Raw genomic sequence first — 21,416 nt, forward strand, 5'->3', positions numbered from 1 at the left:
TCCAGTTGTTGCAATAGTGTCACATCACTTGACTTGATTTAATGGACAGTGACTTGCAACACTTGCTTACTTGTATGCTGATGTGATGGATTTTACTTTCTCTGTTACCTAACAGGTTTTGCATTTTGCCCAAAGGGGGAAATGACCTTCTTCTCCATGCTCAGAAATCTTCTTTACTAACCAAAACTAAGGTAACCAAAACTAAGGTTCACAAGGTATGTTCCCCCCCACACACACACCTGACCAGTCCCAACTTAATGCTTGTGCAAATAAACATATCCATGAACGAGTCAGCTGTGTAGATACAGGCACAATTTCCATGATTTGCAGTGGAGGGCTGTCTGGTTCAGTGGCAAGAGCACATGGTTTTGGCATGTGGAAGGTCTCGGGCTCAATCCAGAAATCCTGGATAACTGCTTCTGGCCAGTGTAGTGAGTAAAGGTAAAGGGTAAAGGGACTCCTGAACGTCAAGTCTAGTCGCGGATGACTCTGGGGTTGCAGCGCTCATCTCGCTTTACTGGCCGAGGGAGCTGGCATTTGTCTGCAGACAGCTTCTGGGTCATGTGGCCACCGCCAGCATGACTAAGCCGCTTCTGGCGAAGCCAGAGCAGCGCACGGAAATGCTGTTTACCTTCCCGCCGGAGCAGTACCTATTTATCTACTTGCACTTTGACGTGTTTTTGAACTGCTAGGTTGGAGCTCACCCCGTCGCAGGGATTTGAACTGCCAACCTTCTGATCAGCAAGCCCTAGGCGCTGTGGTTTAGACAGCACCAATCATGTCAGGAGTAAGCTGGCAATAAATCACACAATTAAAGTTGTAGCTAACTCTTTGTTAGCAAAAACACAATCTGAACAGTCTTGGCGGAATGTCAGGCCCAAGGAGCACAGGAATTCTTCAGTAGGTCTTGCCCCATGGATCAGTTGCAGAGACTGAAAAGTCCCCACCTCCCCACAGCTGTCTTAAGTCCCTTCCTTGCCAGGGCTTTCCCCAAGCAACCTGAGACTCTGTCTGCATGAAACCAACCTCTACTCTGCACTTTGCATGCCTCTTCTGGTTATGGGAGTGCCAAGGGGAGGTGAGCTTGTTGCAGTAGGAGGGGGAGACATCCATGACTCTTCACCAGCCGGACTCATCTCTGCCTCACAGATCCCCCCCCCACTAAGCCCTGTCACCGCTTCAGTTTCGACACCTCCTCTCACTTTTCTCCCTTGTCTCACCACCACTTCCTCGGCCCTGACCTTTCTTCCCTAGCTGGTTCCTCAGCTGGTTCCCCCAGCCATGACACCAGTGGTGTAAGACAACATCATAAGCCCCAGTGGCATTTCCCATTCCTGCAAGGATCAGCTTTCTCGGCAAACCCGACACGCGTTTGCCTTATTCACACGTGTATGCAAAACTCCTTAGGCGTGAAAGAGCCGTGGGAGAGGACGAAGCTCGCAAAACGAGAAGGCGAGCTTCGCAGTTTCCCTTTGCAGGCGGACCCTGGAGCAACAGGGCAGAGAGGGCGCTTCCTTCCCCGACGAGCTGCTAGCTAGTTTGCAGGACAAACCCCCGTTTGCTCGAGAGGTTCCCCCTCCCGGCTGCAGTGGGCAGGGCTGGAGCAACGTGGCGCTGTTCGGCCCCGTCCACTAGCGAAGCGAGGTGCGGGGGTGGGGGGAGAAAGAAAAAAACTTCGGAGTCCCGGAGACCCCGTAGGGGAACTTCAGCTTCTTCAGCCTACATGATCCGATCCTGCATCTTCCCCTCTTCCCGGAGCTGCGATATTTCGGCGGGCGGCATTTCCGTCGCTGCCCCGGCGTCCGACCGGCGAGCTCCCGATCCGGCGACTCCTTGCAAGCGCCACAGAGCCGCCTCGCCGGCGGAGGAGCTTCTGGCGCCGGAACGCGGAATGCGCCCTCCTTTCCAGGCTGCGACCGGCGGCAGCGGAGCGCTAAACTGCTGCGCGTCTCCGGGCTTCGCTCCGGGATTTCTTTCTCGCCTGCTTGGTCAGGCCGGGAAGCAAACTTTCGAGCTGAACTCTCTCCCATCGCCATGGGTAAGTGCAAGATCCTCCCTGCTAGGGACACACAGTTTTGTTTGTTAGGAGACTGTTTTGTTTTTTTCCTGGCTTGCTTCGTGGATGGAGGAGGGGGAAAACGCAGCAAACTTCTCCCACTCGAATGCTTAATTTACTGTAATATATAACAGGCCTAGCAGTTAGCTGTCTCCCTTAAGCATCTTCTTCTTATTTTCCGTCCTATCTTCTCCCGACTCCACTCCGTGGTGGATTAATACTCTCTATACAATGTATGTGTGGGTTTGCAAGAACGCTTTAAAGAAAGATGCTCTTAGCAGAGGATTAAAAAACAATAATGGTGCTCCTTCGACTTTCAGGTTTAGGGGTGAAAGGGGCTAAAAAGTAGCCAAGAATTCCGCAGCTCAAAGAAAAAGCATACATAGTTTTCCTAATTAGGCTGTAGTCCTTTGCTATTTCAGAGTAAGTAGAGCTGTTCGACCTATGTATGTTTATTTGGGAGTGTGCCCTGTTAAATTCAGAAGAACTTACTTCTGAGTAAGCATGCAGTCCTGAACATTTTTACTTGAAAAGATGTCCTGCTGAAGGTCATGGGCCTTGTTGTTGTTTAGTCGTTTACTCATGTCCGACTCTTCGTGACCCCATGGACCAGAGCACGCCAGGCACGCCTATCCTTCACTGCCTCTCGCAGTTTGGCCAAACTCATGTTAGTAGCTTCAAGAACACTGTCCAACCATCTCATCCTCTGTCGTCCCCTTCTCCTTGTGTCCTCCATCTTTCCCAACATCAGGGTCTTTTCCAAGGAGTCTTCCCTTCTCATGAGGTGGCCAAAGTACTGGAGCCTCAACTTCAGGATCTGTCCTTCTAGTGAGCACTCAGGGCTGATTTCTTTAAGAATGGATAGGTTTGATCTTCTTGCAGTCCATGGGACTCTCAAGAGTCTCCTCCAGCACCAGAATTCATGTGCCTTACTTCCAAGCAAATATGAACAAGCAGGAGAAAGCCAATTTAATGGTACATTCTTTGCAGAATTAAACAACTCTCTGATACTTGCCCAAGCAAAGTGAGGCCTCTGTTGTACTTAGCATTCAGTTTGCATGTTTGTTTAGCAATGGAGTCCCTAAGAAGGTTGGATAGCGCCTTGCCTGCCTTCTTCTGGAAAATCCTGCAGCCAAGCTGGTGTCAAACTGTATTGGTCTGCTTTCATTTGGACCACATCAGCAGGGCAGCCAAGGACTTACTCTGGGGAGGCCACTTTGGTGTTGCTAACACAGTGGTTTGATTCCTGGAGGTGCAATCCATTGTCTCTTGAGACAGACAGATGCCAACAACTCCTTGGAACATTGAAACCGGAATGAATTTTGGTGCATGCACTGATGGCGCCATTCTTTATTTCAAGTTTGTACATCAGTTTGAATGCCCACTCCATGACTACTTTTGTATAGTGGGAGGAAAAATCAACATGGCATTCAATATCTTTCTGGAAGACTGGAAGGGTGGAGAGAGATGGGTGCGCATGTTCAGGACAGCATTCTGCATTTCAAGTGGGGGGGGGACCAAAACAAAACCCAACTGCATCTACACCTGTTTTCAGGGGGAGTGGGGAGAGGAAATATTCAAGGCACGTTACATAGAAGAGTTTGGATTTGATATCACACTTTATCACTACCCGAAGCGTCTAACATTCTCCTTTCCCTTCCTCCCCCACAACAAACACTCTGTGAGGTGATTGGGGCTGAGAGACTTCAAAGAAGTGTGACTAGCCCAAGGTCACCCAGCAGCTGCATGTGGAGGAGTGGAGCCGCGAACCTGGTTCACCAGATTACGAGTCTACCGCTTTTAACCACTACACCACACTGGCCTCGTTATAAACATGTTTATTCAGAAGTAAGGCTCACAAAATTCAATGGGACTTAGGGAGCTGTTGGTGGCCGGGTCTGGGGAGGCAGATCACTGCACTTACCTGGATCCCCCCATGCTATTACAGGGTCAATGAATCCCAGGAATGCTTTTTCAAGGCTTTTTGCTGTCTGCCAGCAATAAGAATCCTGCCTTGTGCAGCACATCCACCCACTCACACATTCTGTAAGCAGGAGGAGGAGCTGTTTGCTAGCAGTGATGTGGAAAGCTAAGACAGGTCAGTAGAGCTGTTGGACAGGTGTACTTCTGCCCAATCCACACAAACACACCCCAAACCCAGCACAAAGGGAGTTTGGTTTGTTCTGCCATACTTTAGTAATAGGATTGTGCGTAGGGTTACATCCTTTCATAAGGATATTGGGGTTGGATTTAGGAGATTAGTGCTAAATCAAGAAATTGTGTGGAGATCTTATTCTGAACATTTTATTCTGTTCTGCTGTATATGCATGCAGAGAGAGAGAGGGTTGTACTTGCCACTGGCTCCAAGCTTTATGGGTAGGTTGGCTGTAAATCTCAGTAGTCCTTAGAACAGTGATGGCCAAACTTGGCCCTTCAGCTGTTTTTGGACTACAACTCCCATCATCCCTAGCTAACAGGACCAGTGGTCAGGGATGATGGGAATTGTAGTTCCAAAACAGCTGGAGGGCTGAGTTTGGCCATCACTACCTTAGAACAACTCTGAAATGCCAAAATAGATGGAAACTTCTGAAACAAGCACATGCCTGTTTATAGTCCAGAAAAAGCAAGGCTTAGCACCCTACGGCAGAGGCAGGTTTAGGGAAGCACAGCTGGTTTGCCCACTGTCGTGGAACCAGCTGGGGAACCACCAAAGGAAAGAATTCTCAGAGCTAGGGGATTGGTGGTGGGACAACAGTGTGTGGTCAGAGGGAGAAGACTGGGAAGAGGAGGTATAGGGTTCAGAATCTGAAGAGGTAACAGGGTTCAGTAAGCCGGAAAAGTCTGTGGCAAAGGGAAGTCCAGAAGCAGAAACAAGAGAGGAGGGAAACCAAGAAGCAGAGAGGAGTCAGGTTGGTGAAGAAGCACAAGTATCTCAGCCTTCTGCTGCAACAAGCTTCTCCCCCCATTTCCCAGAACCAGAAGGGACATGAAGTGGGAGGAGCAAAGGCAGACACGCAGACACAGTCTCAGATTGCTTGGGAACGACCTGGGAGAGGAGGAGCCTTCAGCAGTTATGGGAAAGTGGGGACCCTCAGTCTCATAGGGGCAAGACCTACTGAAGAATAGTTGCTGCATTCATTTGGCCTGACACTCCTGAGCCGATTCTGTTTTTCTAATAAAGAATTAACTTCACCTGCTCCATGTGATTTGCTGCTGCTCGCTCCTGGCACCAGCACCTGAGCACTGAGTCAAGAGGATGTTGTAGGGGGTGCTGCAACAATGACGAACAACAGAAGGCGAGAGGCAGGGGGCGCCAGATTTTGGCGTCACACAGGGCACCACTGAAATTTTAAAGGCCAAAGTCCGCCACTGTTTGTGGGCTTCCCCATAGGCATCTGCCTGGCCCCTGGATAGGACTTTGGTTTGATCCTCACGTTTTTATGGACTCCTGCCACAGACTTCATGGGGATCATCACTTTGCCAATTATCTTCCCAATCTCTCTTTCTCCCACTTTCCTCTTAATACAGTGACTGATTTGTGAGTAACAGGCTGCATATTAATCAAAGCTCACCAAACATTAGAAGCCAGGAAAGCAATGGGAATTAGAGGAGGATCTAACTGAATCAGTCACGGCATTTGCAACAGCGCCGTATGTGCCTAATAGAGTTTGCAGGTAGGAACTAATGAACCGTCCCAGTTTTCTGCAAAGCTCTTTTACTCTTCCTGAATAAATATTGCTTCTAATTGGCTACCTATAGACAAGAAATGTTTGCGGCAGCATAGGCAGCTGTACAGATGGCAGAATTTTTGCAGCGTTATGTCAGGAGGGGAATAACAAATAGAGGTAAGGCGCTAAAAATAGCTTCATAAATGCAAATCTACTTATTTAACAACAACAAAATAACATGAGATAACAGACTGTAAATATTGTTCCACCATGAGAAATGTTTTCAATATTATTTCCAAAATATTTGCACTCTTTGGGACAGCATATTGAAGAGAAAGGGTATTCTTGTTCTTAAAGTGATTTGAAAAAACTTCACAGCCTAAAGCCATTGAAAGGGTGAACACAGAATGAAACACAAGCTCTAAGAATTGTAAAGATACTCAAACAAGCTCTGAAACAACAAAACCATCCACAAACACTCTGAAACCAGTGAAGCAATTTCATCAGAGTTACACGTCAGGGAAAGTCTTCCTAAACAAATATATCTTCAGTAGACACCTAAACACCATCACGCTGGGCACCTGTCTGATTTCACCTGGTGATTAACTCCAGAGGGCTGGAACTGCAACACTAAAAGCCCACTTTCTAGTGCACCTGGTATGTGGCATATGATATTCTCAGCAATGCTTCTTCTGAGAAGTGCAGTTGCTGGACAGGATAAGGCAGTCCCTTAGTTACCCCAGGCTAGTCCTAAATTGTTTAGGTCTTTAAATACTAAATGCAGAACCTTGAACTGCCCCAGTAACATATTGGCAGCCTGTGCAGCTCCTTTAGCAGAGATATTCTATGGTGTCCACAGGGTATTCCAGGCAGCAGTCTAGCTGCAGCATTCCACACCAGCTGCAGCTTGCAGGTTAAGCCCAAGAGAAGCCCAACATGGAGTGTGTTGCATTCCTAGCCACTAAGACTACCTGTGTCTCAAGTGACAAAGATGGATCTAGGACATGGGTAGGCAAACTAAGGCCCAGGGGCCGGATGCAGCCCAATTGCCTTCTAAATCTGGCCCGCGGACGGTCCGGGAATCACTGTGTTTTTACATGAGTAGAATGTGTGCTTTTATTTAAAATGCATCTCTGGGTTATTTGTGGGGCGTAGGAATTTGTTCCATTTTCCCCCTTCAAAATATAGTCCGGCCCCCCACAAGGTCTGAGGGACATTGGACCGGCCCCCTGCTGAAAAAGTTTGCTGACCCCTGGTCTAAGCTGAGCTCCCTCCTTTCAGCCCACATATGAAATATGGACTTCCTCACAGGGTTATTGTAGAGTTGCAGAGATTAACTTACACAAAGTGCTATGTAAATGCAATGTCCTTATCTAAAGCACTACAGAAATGCTAAGCATTAGCATTCCTAAATATTATTAGCATCAACAAGCTTTTAAAATAATGAGACTACGGGTGTCACATATTAGGAACATCTTGTCTGAAAAGTCCCTGCCATACAGTGAACAGCCTTTTCCTCTTTCCTAAAAGCCTGAATTCATAAAAAGAGTGATGTGTGGAAGCAGGGGCATAGCAAGGGGGGTGGGGGGTGGGCCGCTCCGAGTTCTAGGGGAGGGGGGTGACACTTTGGCCGGCCCACCCCTACCCCACCCCGCCGGGCAGGCGGGCCCCGAACTGGGGCATGTCGCCTTTCCCCCCTTCCAGCGGCTATTTTTCGGCGGGGGGTGGGCCAGCGAGGAGGGGGCGTCACGCTTGCCACTGGCATGACACCCCCTCCTCGCTGGCCCACCCCCCACCGAAAAAACCGCTGGGAGGGGGGAAGGGAAGCAGAGCAGGCTCATTCAAGCGCCTGCTCTGCTCTTTTTCCCCTTTCCGCTGCTTTTTCAGCATTGGGGGGCAGGCCAGTGGTTTTTTCGGTGGGGGGTGGGCCAGCGAGGAGGGGGTGTCATGCCAGTGACAAGCGTGATGCCCCCTCCTTGCTGCCCCCCCCCCGCCAAAAAAAGCCATGGAAAGGGGGAAATTCCCCCTTTCAGAGGCATCCACGTGCATCGTGACATCACAACGACGTCACAACGACGTCACAGCGCACGCATCGTGACCCTCCCCCAGGGGGGTGCCTCTGTGCTGCCACCGCCCCCAGCAGCGCAGAGGCTTGCTACGCCCCTGTGTGGCAGTCACTTTGGGCTTGCTGTCTGTGGATTCTGCCTCCATGTAGCAAACTGTGGATGTTTAGCAGCTCACCACATGAACTGGGAGAAAATTCCTAGAACACACAGTGGGACACACAATGAATGTTTAACATGTGGAGATGGCTGCCACAGGGTGACATTTTGAAGCCATCTCTGTGTGGCAAGTGTTTCTGCCTCACCCAGGTGACTCTCTGAGCCATGGAAGTCCCTCTCTTCTTCCCTGCCGCAAACTTGTACTTAAAAAATGCTGGGAACAGCACGAGACTATTTTTGCAAATGCAAAACCTTCTGGGTGACAGTGATGAAAGCCAGACCAACCAGTCCTATTCCCCTGTAGGGTGTTTCAGTTCTGCTGCCTCACTTTCAGCTGTCAACTGCATGCCAGCCAGGAGAGTCCTACATATGTCTTTGTGGGTATGTGTTACTGTTACAGCTTTCAGTACACAGAACAGCAAACATCTGTTTCACTTCCTCCTACCTGCTAGGAATTCTTTCAGGTAAACAAAATGACTGGTGCTTTCTCTAATACAGGGGTCAGCAAACTTTTTCAGGAGGGGGCTGGTCCACTGTCCCTCAGACCTTTTGGGGGGCTGGACCCACCCTCTCCCTAAAGGCACCCCCAAAAGGACCCCCCACCGCCACAGCCACCGATGCCGCCTCATCTTTCGCAGCGTCATCATCGTCCTCTGCCTCAGCCAAGGGTCCACGTGGCGCAGAGCCCATGCCGCTGAAGCAGCATCCCCACTGCCGCTGCTTCTTCCCGCTCGGCTCTTGGCCATACACGGCTGCCTCAGTGGGAAGGAAGGAGCATCGCCCAGAGGCGTCCACGGCTTCAGATTGGCTGCAGGAGCTTCCTGCAGCCAATCCAAAGCCGCGCCAGCATCGCCACCCGTCCAGAGGCGTCCGCGGCTTCGGATTGGCTGCAGGAGCTTCCTGCAGCCAATCCGAAGCCATGCCAGCGTCATGGAAGTCAGTCCCAGCGTGGCGAGGCCTCCACGCCACATTGATTTAGCACAGGGACTGACTGAGCGGGCGGCAGGGTCCGCAAGGTTCGTGGGCTGGATTAACGAGCCCGGTGGGCCTCATCCGGCCTTAGTTTGCCAACCCCTGGCTTAGACCAGTCAGTGGCAGAGAAAATATTTGAACCTGGACTTCCTGATTTACAGCTAAATCTGTCTCTGCTACCTCTGATGTGTACTGAATTTTTCCCTATTAAGAGATTCCTGCCTCCTGCACCTGCTTTAGCAAGGATGCTTCTGTCTGGATTAGTTAACCCGATTAGATTTGCGTTAAATTAGTAATACAATTACTGTGTGTTGAAGTTCAATATTCAGTTTCATTTTCTTAGCTGGTCCCAATCCAGCTAAAGTTTACTATGACTTGATTGGAAACAATGGGACTGGTGTGGATTGATGCCTGGGAATCCCATGTTTACTTTATGAAAAACAATTGGACCAATATTCCATTTTTAATGTGGTGGCTTTATTGGTGCTGTGCTAATTTTAAAAGCAGAAAAAATATCCTTCCAGGGTTCAGCAAAGCATGTTACTAGTTACAGATTACCAGTTCAAATGGACTAACTGACTAAACAATCACTCTGTTATTAAGGAAGATAGCATCTTGTTTGCTAAAAGAACAGGGCACACGCTCATAAAGTGCTTGAGATACTAATTTTGTTTGTGCAGAGAGTGACTGAAGCTACCGGTATATATTGCTAGGCTTTAGCATAATGTTTGCTTAAGGAACAGGTCCGCACATTTGTTTGCACATGCAGATCTTAAAAGTTCTGTTTTACACACACAGAGAGAGATTCCTATTTCCTGTAAAGGTGGATGAGAAATGCCCTGAGACCTCATGAGTACTCTTCTTTCTTTGTAGGACATGCACTGCTGGTTCTCCTGTTATCCTCAACCGTCTCACTCCTTGGTGGGCTGATTTTTGGTTATGAACTTGGAATTATCTCAGGGGCCTTGCTGCAGCTACAAGTGGAGCTCCGTCTTAGCTGTTTTGAACGGGAAGTCCTTGTGAGTTCCTTGCTCATTGGGGCTCTCTTGGCCTCTCTGGTTGGCGGGATCTTCATTGACCACCAGGGAAGACGCAAAGCAATATTGGTCAGCAATGCCGTTCTGTTGTGCGGCAGTCTCATCCTTACGCTCTCCGGGTCACTTGTGTGGCTGGTGTGCGGACGCATGACCGTAGGCTTCGCCATCTCTTTGTCCTCTATGGCGTGCTGCATATATGTCTCGGAAATGGTGGCTGCCCATCAACGAGGGGTGCTGGTTTCCCTCTACGAAGCTGGCATCACCGTGGGCATCTTACTCTCCTATGCGCTGAATTACATCTTTGCGGACACTGCTGAGGGCTGGCGATACATGTTTGGCTTGGCCATTGGCCCGGCAGTCATTCAGTTCCTCAGCATCCTGTTCCTCCCGAAGAACTCTGTGAAGTTAAACGTTTGCTACAGCGAGACTAGCAAAAGCCTCATTCAGCAGCAAAAGAATGAAGACGTAATGCTGCCACCAGGCCATAGGGAGAAGAGTTATTCTTTCGTGGACCTTTTCCGCTCAAAGGATAACATGAGAAGCCGAACTCTGGTTGGCCTAGGATTGGTGCTCTTCCAGCAGTTCACAGGGCAGCCCAACATCCTTGGCTATGCTTCCACCATCTTCCGCTCGGTGGGCTTTCAGAGTGATTCCTCTGCTGTCTTGGCTTCCGTCGGCCTGGGGGTGATGAAGGTCATTGCGACTGTCTTTGCAATGGCTTTTGCGGATAAGGCTGGCAGAAGAGTGCTGCTGATGGCGGGCTGCATAGTGATGGCCTTTTCGGTGACTGCTATCGGCCTGACCAGCTGCTCTGTTTCATTAGAGATGGCCAAAGACTGTGAAACGCTCCCAGGTTCAAATGCCACTTTGTTCAGCTCGGCTCATCTCCCTGGAAAGTCAGTGTCCTCCCATCCAGCTGTGTCTTACTCCCTGCTGGCATCAGGTGGCAGTGAAATGCAAATGGAATCGACTTCAGCCATCACGAGGCCTGTAGGCTTGACCAGGACACTTGCCACCGACAGAAAAGGAGAGAGGGTGACAAACACTCCAAACACCGGGCAGACCCATTTTCTCAATCAGTCCGAAAAAGAAAAGGGACAAGATACCAGCTCATCTTTGGGCGATGCTCCTTCCAAGGAGCACCTACTTCTAAACTGGATCACACTGCTAAGTTTGATGGCTTTTGTGAGTGCATTCTCAATTGGATTTGGACCAAGTAAGTGAATTTCCTCTGCTTTCACATTCCTATCTAATTCTGCCCACCTGTCTGCATGGACCTAACTGTGTGTGAATGTGCTTCTGCCTTCACCAAGCAGCTGAGTGAATGAGTATGGTAAAAATAAAATATAAGGATCCCATAAAAGTGTCTTGTTACTAAGCACCCCCTGAGCCTTTTACTTGCCTCCCGATATTTGCTCATAAGAGGGGTCCCTCCTATGAGTTAACAGCAAACCAGCAAAAAAATGTTTTGCAAGCTAGAAGCATTTCCTTCTTCCTTCCGCTTTCTTCTCCCCTGCTACCCTGGTCACTCCATTGCCCATCTCCCGTACTCTTACTAGGTCTTCCTCCTCCACTGCTTTTTAAAACATTTGCCAGCTGGGAATGTTTGGCTGGGAATGAACACCTAAGCTGACTCTAACCATTACTCCTCATCTTCATTTACCCACATAGGTAAAACTGAAAGATGCCAAACATGGCTAGAGCTGCTTCATGAGGCACTTCATGGAAGCTGATCAGGTGAAGCAGGTATAGAGCACTCTGCAATCTGATTGGCTGTTGGGCTGGCGAAGTGGAGAGCTTTGTCCCTTCTTTGACAGCTCAGTCAGCTTCCTGGCTAGCTGTGGAGTAAGTGGCTTAAGTTCCTCTCTGGCTAGTATAGAAGTCGATTGGGCTGGCAAAGCAGAGTGCTCAGTCCCTGTTTCACGAATCCCAGTAGCTCCCTTAGAGGGAATTCCAGGCTGCACTCACCTGTGTGAAATCCCTGGCTACCAGTGGCAACCAGGCAAATGGTTAAAGACAAGACTGTTGTAGGTGGAAACTAATGTAATCAAATCTAATGTCCTCCCATTCTCACTCCCAGGATGAAGGGCAGTCAAGGAAGAGGGAAGAGGGAGTTTAAACAAAAATTTCACCCCTGGCAGCTTGATGCAGTCTTGAGGGAGAAATACTAGGAGTGGCTCAGGGAGAATAGTAGAACTTACATCCAGCCCTCTCTATGGGTGGTCATTGGAGATGTCCATTGCTCCTTTTGAGCATGTGACGCTCCCTTGGACCATTGTTCCATTTAGCCTGCATTGTCTACTCCAAGATCCTGGGCAGATGCCATTCCCTGCTTTACTTGGAGTAGACAAGATCTTGGGCAGATCTTTCAAGTGGAGCAGCTGGGGATCCAGAGTACATGCTCTACATTTGATATATGGGGCCATTTGTTTCCTACAACGGTTGTGGTACCTAGGGCTTCTCTCACTTGTTTCTGAAATATCTCCTTCCACCTACGACGTTCCAGGAAGTACCGTAGCAGTTCCGGCAGAATCTTATTTACATACCTAGTTAGGCAAACACCTGGAAATAATCCTTCCACATACATATGCAAGAGTTTGGCAGGCGTGTTAATGATAATGCACGCGTTCGCATGTAAAGCGTTAGGCAGTTTTCAGTGGTAGTAGGCTGCTGTAACTCGCAAGGCAACCTGAATGCATTTTGTGTGGTTGCTCCAAGCACATTCACCATATCTTCAACAAACTGGCACCCATGTTGGTCATTCAGCAGCCCTAGAAATGGTGGGTCTAAATTGACATGGTCTTCATTTGTCACTGTTTATAAAAGGGTTATTTCAAGAAAGGTGGAAGTCGAGATTGGCTGATTTTCATTATTTGGATCCAGAAATACTACATTGGGGCAACCCAATCAGATGGGCAGGGTACAAATAATGGAATTACTACTACTACAACATGTGTCTTATGCAATCCATATGCTTTTTCATAGCCTGCCCCAATATAAGACATTAGGGACAAAACTAGATACAACCCAGAGACTGGATTGGAATTCGTCTTTGTCCTCCAATTCCACATTTGTTTGAATGACTGATTTGTTTATTTTCCCCACTGATCACGAACTTGCCTAATAGTGGACCAATCTGATTTAGACACATGAAACGTCAGGAAACCTAGTAAGGTCAGAAAGTGGTTTGGAAGAAATATGACTTCCTTTTATGTGGTGTATACACATACTTTACTTTGTCTAATTAAAAATGGATTTCTCAGTGCTCCCCCCCCCAAAAAAATAGGTGCCAGTACTCACCATGAAGTTATTACAGGAAGTGCCACACGTTTTAAGAACAACGAAAAGGAAGCGCCAGTACTGCGTATCCTTGAGTACCCCTTGAAAAAAAGCACTGTCTATATGTCCCCAAAGCAACAATCCCTCTTTCAAACTGCGTGGAACTACCATATGTCTTTAGTTAATGTTGAGAATGAACCACAGTGAGCTTTGGCCTTATGTGATGTCCCCTCTCCTTAGGCACAGCTGTGAGGAAGACATCAGAAGCTTTCACTTAAGATTTCACTTAGCCAAGTTTAGTGTATCATCTGAACCTGACAAACCACGGTTAATGTTAACTGGTTTATATGAAACAAGCCAAACTCAGACCAAAATTAACTTTAACCACAGTTTCTTGTAACATTTAAACATAGTAATTGTCTTCATTCTGAAGAAGTGTGCATGCACAAGAAAGCTCATACCAAGAACAAACTTAGTTGGTCTCTAAGGTGCTACTGGAAGGATTTTTTTTATTTTTTATTTTGTCTTCATTCTGGTTCGTTTGAATCTTCTGTGTGTCTTTGTCTCCCAGCCCAGCAAATCCTAACTTTCCATCTACATCCGAAGCTTTTCCCAAGTTGGTTCTCTGCTACATTTGTACAAAACCATGGCTAGGCGTTTTCCCTTTGGTTTCCCTCCCTCTTCACCCTGCTCCTCTGCTTTCCTTTCTCCTGCCACAGTGACCTGGCTTGTTCTCAGTGAGATCTACCCTTGCAACATACGAGGGAGAGCCTTTGCCTTCTGCAACAGTTTCAACTGGGCTGCCAATCTGTTGATCAGTCTCACATTCCTTGACCTCATTGGTATGTATGGCCATTGCTTGTGTTTGATATTCTCCGCAGCAATTTGCTTCAGAGCAGGGCTGATTGCAGGTATGTGGTTAGGCTTGTATCCTGCTCCATCCTCAGTTTCTCCAGAATACATTACTAGACAGGTTAGAACGCTAAGCTTAGACCATAGTGGGTGATCCAGGTTCAAATCCTTACTCCACCATGTAGCTCACTGTAAGGTTGTTCAGTGATTGCTCATGAGTAACCAGCCAGACTCCGAGGTTCCTAAACTAAGTTTCTTTATTGTGCAGATTTATACAGTGCAGCAACAAAAGTACGTCTAGCTCATCCTTAGCCGGAGTCTGGGAATAACCCCTTCCGGTTCTTTGCCCAGCATAAAAGCCGCGGGATGCGGAACCCCCGCCTACCCCCTCTGTGTCTTTCCTCCCCTCCAGCCCCTGCTTGGTGCAAGGGCTCTCCTTCCCTGACTTCTACCTCCCGGCCCCATCTCTGCCTCCCCACTAGAGGGATCACTGTCTTCCTGACTGGAGGAAGATGAATTGCTAAGCAGTTGGGGAGGGGGCTCGCGATACCGAAAAAGCCCTGGCAACTTCTTGCCTTGAGGTGGGTGCAGCCCCCTGACACTCACCTTGGGAGGAACAGTGGGGGAAGGAATCATATGCTCCTTGGAGGGAGGGAAGCTACAGTAAATATAAAAGAAACTATAACTATACAGTGGAACCTCTGAACTAGAATGACTCCGTTCTCAAACGTTTCAGCTCCCGAACGTCGGAAACCTGCAAGTAAGTGCTCCGGTTTTCTAATGTTCCTCAGACAAAAACCTAGTTCTTGGCTAATCGGAAGCTGCACCTCAGAACTTGAACGTGTCGGAGCTCGAATGGTCTTCCAGAACGGATTATGTTCGAGTTCCAAGGTTCCACTGTAACAATGGCAACTGTTTGTCTGCTGAACTGCTGTGAAGGGAGAGAACCCATCTTGAATTTTGAATCATGTGAATGGGATGTGGCCTGCTCTTTATGAGGTTACACTCCCCCTGAAGGAACAGGTACATAGCTTGAGGGTACTTTTGGATCCGGTATTGTTGTTTGAAGGCTGAGTGGCCTTGGTGGCAGGGAGTGGCCCAGCAGCACCCATGTCTGACAGGGAAAGCCTAACTTTACAGGCATCTTGCAATTCTGAATGACCAAAACATCTATGCCAAGAGTTGCCTATCTTTGTAGGCCCATGGGATTTATGAGCAAATGCTGTGGGTCCTACCCCTCCAGGTCACTTGTCTTCCCCATTGCACAGAGAGACAGTAAGAGAGAAAATGCACAGCATACACATACAATTCCCTTTTCCAAGATATGTAGGTAAAAGTTGGATCTGGTGGAATTAATCTGAGCATTGAGAAGCATTTAGACCTGAAAGAGGAAGCGGGAAAGAGTTTCATTCTTTGAACTTCCTGCTTCAACTCTTCTGTACTTTTCAAGGAAGATTAAAATTAACTCCCCATTTTGCCTCACGGCCAAGGGGGCAGTGAATGGGAAGAGGGCTCAAAGATTTCATGGGCACTGTGGGGACACCATTTTGCCCACAGGCACGGCACTGGCAATCCCTGTTGAAAGATTAACATTATTTACCTACTGGACCAAATTCCTGCCTATGTCACTGTGCTTTGTCTTGGCCCAACTGCATATTAATAAGATCATGCACACCACTGTTCTGAGAATATACCACCCTTCATTATGTCCAAGCAAAAGTTCTGTCTTGCCACATGTTAATTGTGTTGTACAACTGCTTGCAGATGCCATAGGCTTATCATGGATGTTCCTTCTCTATGGACTGGTGGGAGCAGTGGCTGTTCTGTTTGTTTACTTTTTTGTGCCTGAAACCAAAGGACAGACTCTAGAAGATATAGACCAGCAGTTCTCAAAGAAACGGTAAGTCCTGGTGTGTTTGCTTGTTGCACAGCTTGGTCCACAATAGCAGCCAATGCCAACACTGGTTTAGACATATGTATGCAGGACTAGGCTATCAGTGGTTGTGGCTTCTCGTCATGATGGCTGTGTTCTACCTCCATTGATGGAGGCTGTTTGGATACCATTTGCTGGGCACCATGAGTGGGAAGAGTCCTGTTGCAGTGAGGTCCTGCTTGTGGACATCTGGTTGAGCATTTTGAAAACCAAGTGCTGAACTAAATGTGCCACTGGGCCCTTATGCTCTTACAATCATTGCAAGACTCTTTGAAATCATGTTGCTGGGAACATTTGGGGGATATGCGCATGAACCATCCACACTGATCTCTCTCGTTGTTTTGCAGGTTCCTGCAAAGGGGCACATTTGGGCAAAAATTGTGGAACAGAGGAGAAATCAGAGTGCGTGCTCAATACCAAAGAGTGGACCATCCTAGTGCCTTCTGAGAGATAAGCCAGGCATGTTGCCACTTGTGCAACTTTCTACACTGTTGGAAGTGTTATGAGGACTTGCCCGAAGCCAAGGGTCCTGGATCATTCCTTGAAAGTTCTGTGATTCATTTGGGTGACAGCACAGGGTTGCTGTTTCATGTGTTTTGTTGTGCATAGAACCTAGAAATGTTCATCCCTTGGTATCCTGGAGGAACCATATCTGATGTTCCCCCAGCAGTTTGAAAAGACTTTTTTTAAAAAAAAACACTGATAAATAAAGTATAAATTGGGATAACAGAGCTCTTGCTGTGTCTCACTGTGGAACGACTGAATATCTTAAAACTTGATGCATTTATACTGAAATACAGTGTTACCTCGGGTTAAGAACTTAATTCGTTCCGGAGGTTGTGTTGATTTCTCCCCACCCCTCAGCAAATTGTTTCCCATGAAACATCCTTAAGCAATTAATAAAGTAAATGAATAAATAAATATAGCCAGGTGTGTTCTCTGAAACCCTTCATGGGTGCAGTACTGCAGGAACTGAACACTTGAATAGGGTCGGAACGGAGTGTCCTTTGACTGAGACCACATTGAACTGCAGGTGCTTGATAGCTGCTCACCCCGTCCAAGTCTGAGATGGAGGCCTGGTTCTTTAAGGCAAGGACAAGTAAAAATGTTCAACCTGGATAAGCACATTCCACATTCCTTTGTAGGCAACTCTCGGGAGGCTGCCTGCAAGTGTTTAGTGGGGCAAGACGCAAAAGTGGATGTGGCTTCTAGAAAAGGAGGTGCCACAACTCACCATGAACCCCTCCCTTGTTCTCTTATAATCAGGGCCGTCTCGTCATAGATGCGGGGTGGCGCAGCATGCCAGGGCGACAGGCCCTCTGGGGCGCCCCCGCGAGCCTGCCGGCATACCAGGCGCCCCCGCGGGTGGACGGGCGCTTGCGCGCCGGCGGGCGAGCTGCAAGCCGGCCGCCCTCCGGAGCCCCAGCTGGAGCACTGGGAAGGGCGCGCAAAGCCCCACGCCACTCCAGCGCCACGCCCCTCATCCCCCGCTCGCCCACCCTCCTTCCCAAGGGGCGGCCAGCGCGGGAGGGAGGCGGGCGGAGAGGCGGCACGCCGGGGGCGCCGAGGGATCATTGCGTCACGGCGGCCGATCCCTTTAAGACGGCCCTGCTTACAATGGCAATGGTACCCACCTGAGAGGTGCTGGAACCGAGTTCCAGCTTTATTTATTTATTTATTTTTTAAAAAAGCCCTGCTTGTAACCCTTGTATAGTAGGTTGCATACAGTCAAATGAAAAATCAAGTTTCAAACACATCACATCTCTCTATCTGTCCTTCCAGGCAAGCAAGATTCATTCTAGTTCCATCCAAGCATAAGCACTCATGGAAGCTGTGACCTCTGTGACTTTTTGTGTCCTGGAGAGGGTCCTGAGGGCCAAATGGAGAGGCCTGAATTTGGGCCACTGGGCCAAAGGTTCCCTACCCGCTGCTTCCAGGGTGGAATGGCATAATAAGAGAGGCAAACATGAAGCTCTGGCCCTTGTTCAACTTGTGATGCAAATTGATTTATGCAGGTCTCTGTGTAAATCTTACAGCATACAGCTAAGTAGACCATCAAAGAAGATCACCTATAATATGTCACAATTTTGTTTTCGGCCCTGGATTGCTTCTTGCTCTACCATCTCAGTATCTTGCTGCTCAGTAGCCTAACTGGATGTGGACTTCCTTAAAGAAAAAAAGAAACCAAGGGCTGGTTCATGCATTAATTTGGTCTCCTATCAGTTGATTATTTAAGTGCTTAACCGAAAGTGTGATCTGTCTCCATTTTGGTTTTGAGTTAACAACAAGCAATCTGCAAAAGGAGCACCTGATGGTTAAATCTATGGCTCATTTGCAAGGGCATTCAGACAGAGACTTCTACTTGAATCTGACCAGGGTTGCTTCCATGTAAACGTGTTTTTTAAAGGGTGATCCACAAACTGCCTTATAATATATTTCATAATGGATTTTTAATTTAACAAGATACAATTTACCATGCTGAAGGTGCAATTGAGGACAATACTGGCAAAGGGGCCATAGGTCACCGCGGCAAATTAGCTACTTTTTACAGTAATGTCTCAGAATCCATGCTTTTAATCTTTGTGTGGTTCAAAGTCACACACCCTCCAACAATTCTCCAGTGAAAATAGGGGTGTCCTAAGGAAAACCAGGACATTCTGGGATCAAATCAGAAACCAAGACATCTTTTCTAAATCAGGGACTGCCCTTTGAAAATAGGGACACTTGGAGGGGCTGAAGTCACTTTTAACGGTCCAGGCAGTAACAGGAGTTCCTATTTGTCAAAAACTGCACTGAGTAGTCAAAACAAAATCAAAAATTATTTCCAGTAGCACCTTAGAGACCAACTGAGTTTGTTCTTGGTATGAGCTTTCGTGTGCATGCACACTTCTTCAGATGAAAGCTCATACACGAAAGCTCATACCAAGAACAAACTCAGTTGGTCTCTAAGGTGCTACTGGAAAGAATTTTTGTTTTTGTTTTGACTATGGCAGACCAACACGGCTACCCACCTGTAACTGCACTGAGTAGGTAGGTTTTGGGTTGGGAGTGTGCACACAGGTGGGATTTTAAGGAAAAACCAGCCTGTATACAGTACTTTAATAAAAGAACAGAAAGGCACCCTAAGTCACCCCAGAGTGAGAAACTCCCAACTAATGAAAATTTAGCTCTGATTCCCTCCCCCCCCCCCAAGTTGCTGCAAGCAGGTTGCCAGATACTGTAATGGTTACACAGGGACCTCCTGCAATCCCAGTTCCTACACCAAGTTTTGTCCACCTGATGCCCTGCAGGTGTTTTGTCTACAACTCCTCTTAGTCCCAAGTATCATGGACATTAAACACTGTGGGTGGGGTCTAGGTGGGTGGTTTCCATTTGCAGCAGCAGCTGCATATTTAATATAGCCTATCCTTCTGAAAACTTGACAGCACTCAACTGGTCAGCTCTTCAGGACAAGCAAGACACATAATTTTAAATTCTGCCGCTAGATGGCTCTTTGGGATTAAAGAATTGGGGCTTTTGCTGGTCACCTTTACAAATAGGCTTGCTTTGTCTGTTTAGTTAGCAGCAGCGCAGAGTCATCTAGCAGGGAGTGAGCATTGTGTCTCTCCAAATTTTGAGTAGCTGGCTTCTCAGGGGTTCCTAAGGCTTAAAAAAGCAAATGCTGATTGTTCCATCAGGCTGTCAACTGTCTCCTTTCATATGTCAGCAGGGATGGCAAGATATTTGGGGCTGGGCTGTGTTGGGGTAAGGGTTGCTTTTGCATACATTCAGATATAAATGGCGAAAAAAACACTTTATTTTAGTTAGAAGTTATATTTACACCCTACCTTTCTTTTCTAACAAAAAAACATAATAATGGGCAGCAATAGTAGCAGTAGCCTATGGCAATTTCAACTGTTCAGAGCGGTTTATGAGCATGAGCTAGATGTAATACTTACAACAGCCCTGTGAGATAAGTCACTATCATTTGGCTTGGTGGCAGTGGCAGACCAACAGAAAGGGACTTGCTGCTGCCGATAGAGCTGAGAGGGACCCCTTCCTGAAACCATGGAGAGCCTCTGCCAGTCAGTGTAGACAATACTGAGCTAGATGGACCTGTGATCTGACTCAGTGGATCGACTGAATGCATTTCTATGCTGCTTTTCATTCAAATGAATCTCAAAGCGTCTTGCAAACATGGCAGCTTCCTATGTTCCTGTGCGATATATTTTATTTCCGCAATAGCTATTTCCAAACTTGCGTCTCTGCAAATCAATTAGCACATGCAAATATACACTAATGCAAATTGGGGTCCTCTTTTGGGGGCGATGCATAAACACCCCACTGCATAACATCCATAGAGCCGAGGCTGAGCTTGCTTCTTATAGATCTCATGCTTGAGGGTTTTTTTTTCCGATGGCTGACCTTCCTGGCACATACCGAAAGCTGTTTTTGCGATATGCTTCAGAAACCATTTTGCTGTGCAGACGGGTGCAGAGAAGGGCTGCTGCTGTGTGAGAAAAACAAGCCCATGGCTCCCTTGGGCCAACTACATGGTTCTTTGGATCTAAGCCAGTAATTTCCTAACAGTAAGCAAAAGTGGTAATTTAATAATAGGCAGAGGTAAGTAATAACTCTGGTCGAGTTTTCCTCCAGTTTCCGCTCCCTCCAAAAGTGGTTTTCACATTGGGGTCCACGGAGACCCTTTGGGGGCAGGAAAACCATAAACAATGATGCAAGAAAATATAAATTCTCACCAGACATCTGTTTGCCTAAGTAAGAAAGCCCAGCAAAAAAAAAAATCCCTGTGCTGTTGTGCCCGAGACCCAGATTGGTTGGTTAATGAAAGGCAAGCCCATTGGGCTATAAAGAGGTGATGTAAATGCCATACCGCAGAATATTGTCGTGCCCCCTGGTGACGGACAGGAAGTGCAATGGGAGGTTTCGGTTACACAACATGGGAGCTGCTGCCAGCATCACTCCAGTGATGATTAAATGAAGTGGATCATGTGAGTGAGGAAGCCAAGCCGGTTACTTGCCATGACTGACCATGAGAACTACTATGTAACTTTAGGAATGGGTGCCTGAATTTGCTTGTTTTTCTTTCCCCCCTTTTGTGTCATGTCTAAAAGTATGTAAGCCTCCAGGAAGGGACAAACTTGCTTCTTAGATCTCATATAAGCTACTTGGACTCTTCTTTTGCTGAAGACTGAGGTAAAAATGTGTTGAAATAAATATGTGACAGCATTGTTCGCACACAGGGAAGTAACTGAACTTACACACACACACACACACACACACACACACACACTCTACTTCCTTCAAGCAGTATGGGAGCAACCACGTGAGTTGGGCCTGACACCACTTTAATGGCTGGAGGGAGCATTTAGAACAATTGCAAATGTGAGTTGCTGGGCC

At 47.6% G+C, this 21,416-nt stretch overlaps 1 protein-coding gene across 3 annotated transcripts; it reads left to right on the top strand.

Annotated features, from left to right (window-relative positions):
• Positions 1 to 1,693: 1,693 nt before the first annotated feature.
• SLC2A10 (solute carrier family 2 member 10) lies at positions 1,694 to 16,707 on the top strand. Of its 3 annotated transcripts, none has more exons than XM_033153479.1 (5): positions 1,694 to 2,038; positions 9,792 to 11,171; positions 13,954 to 14,076; positions 15,851 to 15,986; positions 16,367 to 16,707. In XM_033153479.1, exons 1-5 carry the CDS (start codon positions 2,035 to 2,037, stop codon positions 16,464 to 16,466), a joined length of 1,743 nt encoding a protein of 580 aa, XP_033009370.1. In that variant the 5' UTR covers positions 1,694 to 2,034; the 3' UTR covers positions 16,467 to 16,707. The 3 variants fall into 3 exon arrangements, with proteins under 3 accessions (XP_033009370.1, XP_033009371.1, XP_033009369.1); XM_033153478.1 differs by lacking the exon at positions 1,694 to 2,038 and adding an exon at positions 5,781 to 5,901; XM_033153480.1 differs by lacking the exons at positions 1,694 to 2,038; positions 16,367 to 16,707 and adding an exon at positions 5,763 to 5,901 and having other exon boundaries at positions 15,851 to 15,990.
• Positions 16,708 to 21,416: the final 4,709 nt, after the last annotated feature.

This window comes from Lacerta agilis, chromosome 6, assembly GCF_009819535.1.
Source record: "Lacerta agilis isolate rLacAgi1 chromosome 6, rLacAgi1.pri, whole genome shotgun sequence".
In the NCBI taxonomy this organism is placed as follows: Eukaryota; Metazoa; Chordata; class Lepidosauria; order Squamata; family Lacertidae; genus Lacerta; species Lacerta agilis.

Coding starts and splice junctions, on each gene's coding strand:
- SLC2A10 (XM_033153478.1), top strand. CDS start 5,853: ATGGCAGAATTTTTGCAGCGTTATGTCAGGAGGGGAATAACAAATAGA. Junction 14,077..15,850: donor CACATTCCTTGACCTCATTG/GTATGTATGGCC, acceptor AACTGCTTGCAG/ATGCCATAGGCTTATCATGG. Junction 15,987..16,366: donor CAGCAGTTCTCAAAGAAACG/GTAAGTCCTGGT, acceptor GTTGTTTTGCAG/GTTCCTGCAAAGGGGCACAT.